The sequence below is a fragment of the Cajanus cajan genome, chromosome 3, assembly GCF_000230855.2.
Source record: "Cajanus cajan strain Asha chromosome 3, NIPB_CcT2T_4, whole genome shotgun sequence".
Taxonomy (NCBI): domain Eukaryota; kingdom Viridiplantae; phylum Streptophyta; class Magnoliopsida; order Fabales; family Fabaceae; genus Cajanus; species Cajanus cajan.
The window spans coordinates 6,031,357-6,043,806 of NC_138519.1; the positions used below are offsets into that span (position 1 = coordinate 6,031,357).

The 12,450-nt window shown below is 32.1% G+C and overlaps 1 protein-coding gene across 1 annotated transcript; it reads left to right on the plus strand.

Annotated features, from left to right (window-relative positions):
• Positions 1-9,904: 9,904 nt before the first annotated feature.
• ZPR2 (binding protein) lies at positions 9,905-11,231 on the plus strand. The gene is made up of 2 exons (XM_020362853.3): positions 9,905-10,277; positions 10,766-11,231. The coding sequence occupies exons 1-2, from the start codon at positions 10,162-10,164 to the stop codon at positions 10,983-10,985; spliced, it is 336 nt and encodes a 111-aa protein (XP_020218442.1). The 5' UTR covers positions 9,905-10,161; the 3' UTR covers positions 10,986-11,231.
• Positions 11,232-12,450: the final 1,219 nt, after the last annotated feature.

A 12,450-nucleotide genomic window follows, 5' to 3' on the forward strand; every position in this document is an offset into this window, starting at 1 on the left:
CAAAGGCACTTCCTCTGTCAGTGTCTATCTCCGCTCCATTCGAGTAATTGGTGATGAACTTGCTCTAATTGGTCACCCCATTGATGACATTGACCTTGTCATTGCTGCTCTTAATGGCCTTGGGCCCTCCTTTCGCGAATTTACTGCCTCCATTCGCACTAGAGACTCTCCACTTTTGTTTGATGATCTCGCTGACAAGCTTGTTGACTTTGAAATTTTTCTCAACCGTGACGATCAACGGACCCACTCTCTCCCCGTCACGGCCAATTACTCTCATCGGACCCGTGGCTCCTCCCGTGGTGGTTACCGGTCCCGCCAACCAATCTCTCACTCTCCCCCTCGTGGTGCTACAGATTCCAATATGGAAAGCTCTAATTCACGTCGTGCTCCACCTGTGTGCACATACTGTCATCGTCGTGGTCACACGGAAGCCGTTTGCTACCGGAAGCATGGTTTTCCAAAACATTATTTTAAACGCCAAGCAAATTCAGTTCATCTTCCTAATGACGATAATGATGGCTCTTCTTGGCTCCTTGATTCTGGTGCTTCTCACCATGTCACTCATGACCTTGGTCAGCTTTCCATCTCATCGGACTATCATGGTAATGACAAACTAGTGGTGGCAAATGGTAAGGCCCTTCCCATTCGTCATTTTGGTACCACTTCTATTCCTACCTCATCCATACCTTTAAAATTAACTCAAGTTTTACATGTCCCTACGGTTTCCAAAAATCTTATTTCTGTTTCTCAATTATGTAAATCCAGACATGTAACATTTATTGAGGATACTTTTCCTCATGCCTCGCTGATATCTCCACCGAAAAATCCTTCTATCCCTTTAATCCCTCCAATTACAAATAAATCCATTTCCCAGCCTTCTCTACCAACTCTCTCTAATCAGGACCCCATGCACCATTCTCTTTCCAATCCCATAATTCCATCCATCCCACCAACTCACTCTTCTTCCAATCCCCACGTGCCTCATTCTTCCACTCTCACCAATTTGCCAACTCACTTACCCTCCATCCCATCCATGCAACCTACTACTCCCTTGGTCAACTCCCCCTCTCTCTCCAATCAATCCACCCAAACCGTACCAATTTCAAACGGCCCTCAATCTTTAATTCAATGCCTTATCACTCCATCAAATACCAACATAACTCCACAAAATCCTTACTCCATTACTTCAGCCCACAATCCTAATATCACGCCACTCACCCCTAATTCTCTTCCAAATCCATCAACTTTAATTCCTCCTATTTCCCACGTGAACCAAATCACGTCCACTACCCAAACTAATCCAATTCCAAATCCATCACATGCAACCTCAACCCAACTAATTTCCAATCCACTACCTCTCTCCTCATCTAATCACAATCCTTATTCATCTTCTCATCCCATATCCAATATTTCATCAGATACACCTCTTCCATCACCTATCTCAAATCAAAAACCTTCCACCATATCCTTACCACCACCAAACGCCCAATCCTTACCTGCCCCTTTACACATTTCTCCACCGGGACAGTACACTTCGGTCTCTCACTCCACCAGTGCAGAAGCATCTCCCCCGCAGCAACAGGTACATCCCATGATTACAAGAGCCAAAAATGGCATATTCAAACCCAAACAAATACACTTAGCCACAAAATTTCCTCTACCTCCACCAATAGAACCAACTTGTCTCACTCAGGCTATCAAACACCCCGAATGGAAGGCTGCTATGTCTGATGAATTCAATGCCCTTTTAGCCAATGGCACTTGGACACTTGTACCGAAGCAATCTCACTTCAACATTATTGGCAACAAATGGGTTTATCGACTCAAACGTAACACTGATGGCACCATTGCACGATACAAAGCTCGTTTGGTTGCAAAAGGCTTTCACCAACGTCCAGGCATCGATTTTCATGACACCTTCAGTCCGGTTGTCAAACCTCAGACCATTAAATTGGTCCTATGCGTTGCCTTGTCAAAACAATGGTCGTTAACCCATATGGATGTCAATAATGCTTTCCTCCATGGCACTATTACTGAGGATATTTACATGGCTCAACCTCCAGGCTTCATTCATCCTACTTTGCCTCATCATGTCTGCAAATTAAGAAAATCTCTCTATGGTTTAAAACAAGCCCCTCGTGCTTGGTTTCATGAATTGAAAAGTTTCTTAATCCGATTTGGTTTCACCAACTCTAAATCGGATACATCACTCTTTATATATCACAATGGACATGTCTTGGCCTATTTCCTAGTTTATGTGGATGATATTCTTCTTACAGGCAATGACTCCAAATTCCTCACCACCTTCAAATCTGCACTCGCCAACACCTTCTCTCTCAAGGATTTGGGGTTCCCTAGCCATTTTCTTGGCATCAAATTCATTCCATCCTCTGCTGGTATATTTTTAACACAACATCATTACATTAGAAATTTGCTACAGAGTACTAATATGCACGATGCCAAGCCTGTCTCAACACCCTTGTCAACTTCGGTGAGTTTGGCTATAACCGGTGACACCTCTACCTGTGATCCTCATGAGTATCGAAAAATTGTTGGGTCTTTACAGTACATCTCCCTTACTCGTCCTGATATGGCATTCACTATCAATAGGCTATCTCAATATATGCAAGCTCCTACACTTATCCACTTACAGGCTGCCAAGCGTGCTCTACGCTACTTAAAAGGCACTCTAGATTATGGACTCCAGCTCCGTCCTGCACATGACCTTCAACTTCGTGCCTTTTGTGACTCTGATTGGGCAGGCGATTCTTCTGATATGAAGTCCACTGGGGCATTCCTGATTTACTGCGGTCCAAATGTCATTTCCTGGCAATGCAAGAAGCAGCAAACCATTGCTAAGTCTTCCACTGAGGCAGAATATCGAACTATTGGGTCCACCGCCGATGAGCTTCTTTGGTTTAGAGAACTCTTCCGCGAACTTCGCCTTCCCTTTGCATTGCCACCCACCGTTTACTCTGACAACATCGGTGCCACCTACCTCTGTGCCAATCCTGTTTTTCACTCACGCATGAAGCATCTTGCTATCCACTATCATTTTGTTCGTGATTTGGTCACTAACAAAGAAATTCAGGTTCATCACATACCATCAAGTCATCAACTGGTTGATCTCCTCACCAAATCTCTTTCCCCGACTCGGCACTCAACACTCATGACCAAGATTGGTGTTCTTTCCTCTACCACCATCTTGCGGGGGCGTATTGGAGTCATTAAGTCATAATATTCCCTTTCCTAAAATTGCTCCTCAATTTCAAATTCAAAATATTCATTTATTTGTCATTTACTATTGTTGTAACAATCCCTATAATTTAGCTTTATTGTGTAGGTTATAAATGCATACCATGTACACATGTTCTGCAAGTTTGGAAATTATTCAATCAAATCCTTTATTCACACCTTAGTGTGAATTAGGGTTGCTTTGGGCCTTGGGCCTGAGATAAGATATGATAAGATTAGATAGTGGATCTCGTCTGAAGCGAGATCCCTCAAGATCAGTTATGATCTGCCTAAATGCCGAGCTGACATCGCATAGCGCGTGCTCGACCTCATCTTGTGCTGTGATATCGAGCTCGGAGCTCGGCTTCGCGGTACGGACAGTACACACACATATATATATATATATACATACATGCATATATACATATATATATATATACATATATATATATACATATATATATATATATATATACATATATATATATATACATATATATATATATATACATATATATATATATATATACATATATATATATATATACATATATATATATACATATATATATATATATATATATATACATATATATATATATATATATATATATATATATATATCACACGCGACTTATGAGGGTATTATTAAGAAACAAGCGAACTTAAAGTCTTAGGGGACATTTGGTACGCTGAATGTTTTACTTTCCTGAAAATCTTAAATTAGAAATCTTAGTTTCCCATGTAGGATAACTATTTTAAAAAAAAAAAAGATTCCTAGAAATATAATTTCCTGGAAACTATTTTTATCCCACAAAAACTTTCACATGAGGAGTGTGAAATCTAACTCTCATGAGTTAGGAAAAATCTTTTATGTATATTAAAAAACTACAATATCTCTTTTTAAAATGGAAAGTCTCTCTTTCTCTCTCACTCCTCTTCTCTTCCTCTCTCCCTCTCCCTTTCCCTTTATCTCTCTCTTTCCCTCTCCCTCCCCCTCTCTTTCTCTCTCCCTCTCCCTCCCACATCTCTATTTCTTTTTTTCTCTTTTTCTTGTATCTCATTATTTCTTAACCTTATCAATTTTAATAACACTATTAAAATCTATTTTGTTTCTACATATTAATGGTATTTGTTAATACTTATTTATTTAAAGTGAAATAAAAATAATATACTTTTATCCATCTTATTTATATTATGTAACATTTTATTTTGTTTATTGCTTTTGTTGAATTATATATTTAAATAATTTTATCTATAAATTTTTAATTTTTTAAAATAGTTTAATGTCATATTTATAATAAGATTTGAGTAAATAAAATATATTTATTTTAATAAAAGATATTTTTGTAGAAGATATTTATATACTCGAAAACATATTATTGTAATCAAACATAAAAAAAAAATTAATTTTCAAAAATCTTATATGAATATTCTCATAAAATTTTATGAATAACCAAAAAAATTTAATTTAGTTATTTCTAGGAATCATGCTCATAACTTGTAATTTCTAAAAAATCATGTTACTGGGATATGAAAAAATATTTTCCCTACCAAACATTAATTCCCATAATTCTGTAATGTAAATGGTATGAACAAAGAGAATGCATGAGTATGGAGACATCATCTTAGAAAATTGCTTTTATAATATATCACGGAACTTTCTGCTTTTAAGTTAGAAAAAAAAGATATTGATGAATAGCTGTGGTCCAATTAATTATACACCAAATTAAAGGAGCTAAAGCTACTCTTAATTTCCTTAAACCATCAACTCTTAAGTTTGAGTAAAGATATGAATGAATAGTTGTGCTCCAATTAATTATACAGGAGAAATATAGACTATAGAACCATCTTGAAAATATGGGGGGATTTTGATATCATAGTTGACTACCATCATCTTCATATCTCCCCGTAGTGCTAGTATTTTGGCGGTAGTAATACAAGAAATGAGTGAAGGATAGTGGTCCTTCCCCTCATCGAATGGCTTAACCTTCCTTCTTCAAAAGGACATCATGAGGGATTCAAGAACCCATCTTCAATGGGAATCTACTTAATTATGTACATTACATTAAAAAAAAAAAAAAAAAAAAAATATATATATATATATATATATATATATATATATATATATAATGAGAGATCCACTTACTTAATTCAATATTTATATAATGAAAGATTCACTTACTTAATTCAATAATTCATGTTTTATATTAAATTTTAATGATTCAATTATTAAATTAAAATTTTTTATATATAAATTAATTTTGTAATTTTTTAAATTAAAAATTATTTGATATTATGTTTTATTACTTCAAATTAAGATATAAAATATTTTTATAGTTATCTATCAATTTGAATTTAATAAAATAAAATATTAAACAATTTAAAGTTTTTTTTTAAATTTATAAACTTAATCTATGTATTAAGAACTTTTAATTTAACGGTTAGAATTCCTTATCTCCCTTCTCTCTCTATACACACACACACACACACACACACACATATATATATATATATATATATATATATATATATGTATATATAAGTAACTCAAGTAAAAACAATTGCTTATATTTTTTTGGTTCCGCATTTGTGTTCTAAGGCTTTGCTTTAGACTAATCTCATTTGATAAAGAGATAAATAAAACCTAATTAAGGATTGTTTCTGCCAAGGAAACAATTATATAAAATTATGAAAATAATTAATAATAACTCTTAAATTAAAATAAATAGTTTCTTAACATTGGTTGACACAACTTGTGTCAAACAAGATGTCCAAAACTTGAATCTTGGACTTGGGTATAAAATAAATCATGTTGGGAGAGGAATGACCACCTTGCGTGTGGTCTTCAACGAAGATTAGTCATTACATTCAACGGTGAATGTTTCATACCAATATCATAATTAAAAAAATAATTTAAATTATAAACTTACAAATAAATTAACTATATCACATACTATAATCAATGTTCTTTTTTTTTATCATCATTGTCATCACCACTACTGCACCACTGTCATATCATCATTGCTTTTGTTGTCAATAATGATAATAATAATAGTGGTAGTCATCGCTATTACTACCAATATTATTATTGTTATTACTATATATATAAATATTCATTGTTATTATCACTGTATCAGTATAGATTACAATTTTTTTTATAAGAAATAATCATATTTAAATTAAATGGGATTAAAATTCTTATTTTGAATATTTAACGTAACTCAACTTTTTTTCTTCTAATAATTGATTATTAGTTAAGTTAGAAGAAAAACTCAGCAGTTTATCAACGCTTTCAATAATTATACATACAATAGATATTTTTAATTTATACGTATAGTACACGTAACATAGCATAACATAACATTATGAAAAAGAATATGAAGTCATAATTATATAAACTACTCCATTTACTTTTGCACTGCTTTGCCTTTATAGCTCTATACTAACTGGAAAGGACTCCCTAAATTTAAGCTCAAGGTAACGGCCCACGCGTTTTGCCCTAGTATGACACTTCGCTTTCCCAACTACAATCTCCACATTACCTATATATGTTGCATGCATCCTTAGCCGAATTATTTTAATAATGCACTTACACACAAACTTAATTCATCCTTTTTCACCATCATGCTTGTTAAACATCAACTTTCAAATGTAAAATACATTAGAAAAACAGTTGATCTAATTTATATTGTGAACTTATATACCAAGGTTTTTTTTTTATTTATTTATAATTTTTTTCTAATTTACAAGTTGAAGGGAACATGTGAAGTGGGTATGCCGAAGTTGGACCAAGATATATACTAGCTCCCACTATACATATAGCATAATGATATAAACAAAAACCGCACACCCAGTGGTCATAATGATGGAGAAGAAGATGAAGCCAAAATGGGGTTCATTTTCTAAATAAATGAGTATGGCTTTGGTACTCAATTACATGAAGAAAAGGGACAACAAAAGGGACCTAACCACATTGACTACTACCCCTTTCATCTTCATTACTGTGTACCCTATCTTCCAATACTACACTCATTTTTTTTTTTAATTTTTGGATAAATATCTACTGCACTCATTTTCAATTGGCTTCATCTTATTCACATGTGACTTTCACGTGCAGCTCCATGTGACTCTTCTTTCGAAGTTTGGACTAGATAGGGGAGGCTTTGACATAGCATACTCAAATTTGGTTATTATTAAAAAATACAATAATGTAGTGTAAAAGGGTATATAATTAATTGGTAGCCTCCAACACTTAATAAATAGTATGAGCTAACCAAAAAGAAAAATTTAATATGTATGCGTGTTAATCCAGTCATGTCGAGTATATATATATATATATACACTAGAAAATATAAGTCCCTTTGGGTTACGTTTTCAAATTAAGCAATGATTAATCTTAATGACAGTACTAGTCTTTTGAATTTTCATTACTGGAACTAAGAGAAAACTATAACATTTAAAGTTTGCATGATATGAAAAGGAAAAGGGAAAAAATTAAGTTGCATTTGAATTCCACACAAAATTAACATCTCTCTTACGTGTTTAGAGCACAAAATAAATTTTAACTTCACGATGAGGAAATATCCGGCGAAAGAAATACTGTAAGTGCAAATATATTCAATTTTAACAATCTTATATAATTGATTAAAAGTATAACATGAAAATAAATTAACTTTATGTAATTACGTGATCTTTTCTGTCACGTGACATTTAAGCAAAATATAATTTTAACCGTTTATATAAAATTCAATGATAAAAGTTTATTGTTTGTAAATTTTCTTTCACTAGATATTATTGCTTTGACCATATAATGCTACTTTTTTTATTGGTTAACAATTCTTCCCTATATTTAATTTCACACAATTTTGGACGACTATTGGTCCTTAGTTATTCGAAAATTGGACAATATAATTAACTAACTCATTTTCATTTAGACATTAGGCCGTCAGAAACTAATATTTTAGTAGGGAGCAAAAATCTAAATAAGAGAAAAATATAAAAACTGTTATAAAAACCAGATCGAATTAAAACATTCTTAACGAGACATATATTCAGTGTAATGCACTAATATATATGCTCAGCTGCTCACTAATGTGAACACATTTCATCTATTTATTTGGCTACTCAAGACAATAGAGAACAAAGACATGTACTAAACACAAAGTTACATCATTGACATGTTAGGGTACAACATATATAGCAGCCACACGTGCACCGAATCAAGATAATAGAAATCAATTAATTCATATGGAAATATGTTAATTAATCAATTTTCTTTGTAATTAAAAACCTTTTAATTAAAACGAACCTTAAAGATTTATTTTAAAAAAATAATAAAAATGCTCATCATTCATCACCAAACATGAACTTCACTTTGAGAACAAACAATGAAATTTTTAATAGGATTTTTTCAATTGTTTTGTAACTTAAATTTCCTAGGAATCTCAAAATCATACAAGGCCTTCAGAGAATAACTGTAGAAGACACCAGAAGCTATTACTAGTTAATCAGAGCAAAGAGTCTATCCAATAAAACATTGTTTCATTTCAAAAAGGAAAAATTAATGGTTCATAAGAAAAACTGAATTAGCTTTTACCCACAATCTTTGAAGATTTATATAACTATGAAACAAACACATCTTGTCCTTACTAACATTACTTTAATTTGAAGTAAATTCAAATATCTTAAACAAAATATCAAATTCAAATATTACGGAAGAAAAAATTATTGCAACATGAGACTTCAGTATGGTTAATCATGTTCTCTAAGAGAGATTTGTAATCGTAAATATGACAGCAAAATACATATATTTTCTTTACATAATTCTTTGTGTGGCAGTTCTACTATTTGGGAGTGGCTGAAAACAGTAGGCATGCAGACACTCGGCTGGTGTAGCAATAACTTTATATCGAGACTATAAGCAACCATGCAATGGCCCATTCTAAATGAACAGAAGTAAATGCAGGTTGGCACGTTGAATATCATGTCAAAATTGTCTTCTACCATAATTATCACAGCAATTTCATAACACCCCACGTGACTTTATGACTATTTCCTCTTTCAAGTTTGAAGATCCCACGCTAACAGTGAGGACCTAAACGGTCTTGGAACCGAAGGGGAAAGTTCTAAAATTCCAACAAAAGTGCATCTTAACTTTAATATACTCCAGGGTACGTGGTATCAACAAAATCTACCTCACTTCATTGTTTTTAATAATTTAATTTTAAAAATCAATAAGTTTCAATTATGATAAAAATATATATTCTATTAAAAAAAAAAAAAGTTGGGTAGAGTAATGCAGTACTTCGTTTGTGTCCGCTCCTCATCTCTACGTTACCCACTACCCAAGTTTGAGTTTGATAGACTAACTAGGCAATCAAAGAGGGCAAGAAAATTAAAGAAGAGAAGCGTTTTTCTTCTCCACCTCCCGCCCCCTTTTCTGCCTTCCTCATCTATTGCTGCCCTTTGTAATCATGAGCCCTTCTTTCATCATTGCTATCAAAACCCCTCTCTCTCTCTCTCTCTCTCTCATTGACATGTTGTACAAAATGTCATCCAATCAATAGTAGAAGACTAATTCTTGTCAAAACATTATGTTATATCAACAAAATGAGTTTTGTTTCTCTTAATAAAGTTTTTTTTTCATACATATAATTAAAAAGTTGGACTTCTGTTTATATACTTAAGAAACTTGTTTATCTACCAACTGAACCAAATTGGTTATCTCTTGGACAATATATACAAACACAAATTCATAGCTATATCATTTTTCTTTACCCCTTAGTTTCTCACTTCTGTGGCTATATAAACCCCTTCAAGCCTAATGGTTGCGCCTCACTTTCAAAACTTAAAAGAGTGTCTCATTTAATTTCGATTATAATAAACCTTAAGTGTTTGTTGCCAGCTTCTTTGAGAGACCCCAATATGTGTTCTTTTTCTTCAGAACAACCACCATATGCTCCTCTTGCTTTTGCCCTTCACCGTAGTCCATGGCCCTCCAAGAGACAGCACCAGCACCTTCGCTTGAGCCTCCATAAAAGGTTCTTTTATATTATAGTTTCAATCATATCCTTTTGTTTATCTTTCTTGTCTCTTCCAGATTTGTGTGTGTACATGTTTTCTTTTCGGGGAATGAATCCTCTTTCACTTTAAAATTTCACATGCAAATTTTGTATTTTTCTCTTTTTCTTTATAAACATGCTTAATTTTTAATATCATCTCACTAATTAAGAAGACAAAAAAACAAATACAACAATAATGTCGTATAAAGACTCAAATTAAACAAAGAGGATCCATTCTTTTCTTTTCAAGTATAATTAATTTGATGATGGAAAATATTTTACACTGACATCAATATTGACATAGGATTACACATTCAAATTATTGGGATAGTTAAACATATGTAATTTGGTATAATATAATGATAGTAAGAGAAGTTAATTGGTTCTATATGTGGTTTAACAAAATTAAATTCTTAGTTTTGTGAGTGTGATATACTATATTGATCATTGTTTGGATATTAATTCAGAAGGAGAGCGCAATTGCAAGAAGCAAGGAGGAAAAAGATGATTGTGTTGAAGACAGAAATCAAGATGAGAAACTTGAAGTTGTATATGGAGAACCAAAGCATCATAGAGGAGAATGAGAAGTTGAGGAAGCAAGCAGTGCTTCTTCACAAAGAGAATCAGGCCCTCTTGCTTCAACTCCAAAAGAAGTTTTCTGAACAAAATAACAGCAAAACCAATTAATAGCTATAATTAGCTAGCTAATATATACACTTAATTTTGTTAAGGCCAAAAACTAGGAAAATTTGAAGGGTTTGTAATTGATCCTTCTTTATGCGGAACCCTGAATCTTAGATGTATTTCTTTTGTATCATTTGTTCCTCAGTATTATGTTACTAAACTTAAATGTCTTGCAAGAGTTTAATTGTAAACCACTACAAGAAACATAGTACTGAGCAATGTTACTATATATTAGTTTTATTTTGTCAATCCCTGTTAGATTTCTTGATGTCAACATATTATATGGCTTATTATAATATATATATCATGCCTTTCCTTTTAAATCTTATTTAAAATTAATATTAAAATTATGTGCAATTATATGTAAAATAGATTTATATATTTATATATATTATATTTATAGTCACACTTTTTATATATTATTATATATAATTTTTTTGTAATGTGGAAAAGGGAAAGTAAAATATTTTCAACTAAATTAGTGTCCCTAACAAATTTTCAAGTTAACATATAGTTATAAAAATCAGTACAAGGATAATCATAAGTTTCGACTTTTTTGATTAAGATCCAATGACAACCACTTGAGCAGGCTTAGTAATTGCTAATTGTCAAAACATGTGATATATTAGTAAGAGATGTCAACACACTGATATATTCTTTCGACGTATTTGCGTCATCAATAGTTGAATTACTTCAGAGCTATTAAATAATTTGTTTACAATTTATTATTTAATAAACTTTATATGAAATTTACCAAAGAATAAAATGTGTTACGAGCATCCTTTATTGACATAAACATTTACATTCTGAAATGGCGGCCATATATATACCAATTTATATATAATTCGTGGCGATAAAGAACATCTCTTTTAATATCTCTTGGTAACATATATACCAGACAAGGGTAAATAATATATAAATAGGCCTTTGATTGAATTAATTAAAGAAATTATACTAGTGGAGGTACGCAAATTAATCCAAACGCTGCCTAATTTCAATATCCAAAAATATGTAATGACAATAATAGAAAGTGCCAAATTATGATTCGCGTTCACAAAAGTAAAAACACGATCAACATTATAACATAACCAGAGATTTACTATCCAAAATAGTCGTGGTATGTGTTAGATTTGAATGTTGCAACGCATGGTTTGGATAAACTTATCGGTAAATACCTATAAAAGAAATTGAATAATTTTTTAAAACTAAAATTAGTTTGTTTTAAAAGCTTAATTATTTATAAAATTCTCTATATGCACTCATAGGAAAAGAAAAAAAAAATATTTTCCCTGTAAAATTTCACCAAAGAAAAAGAAAATAACATAACTTAGTCATCAATCTCTCACTTTTAACTTTCAAGCTTTATCATCAAAGTTCTAATTTTTGTATTTAGAATCTGTTTAAATACAAAATAAAAGTGTTTTTGAGAATTTTAATTCTCTACTAAAAATAAAGAGTAATTTTCAAT

What these genes read in the sequence shown, in the direction of transcription:
- ZPR2 (XM_020362853.3), top strand. Translation starts at nt 10,162, where the DNA reads ATGTGTTCTTTTTCTTCAGAACAACCACCATATGCTCCTCTTGCTTTT. An exon ending in CGCTTGAGCCTCCATAAAAG is followed by an intron (nt 10,278 to 10,765) that starts GTTCTTTTATAT and finishes ATATTAATTCAG; the next exon opens with AAGGAGAGCGCAATTGCAAG.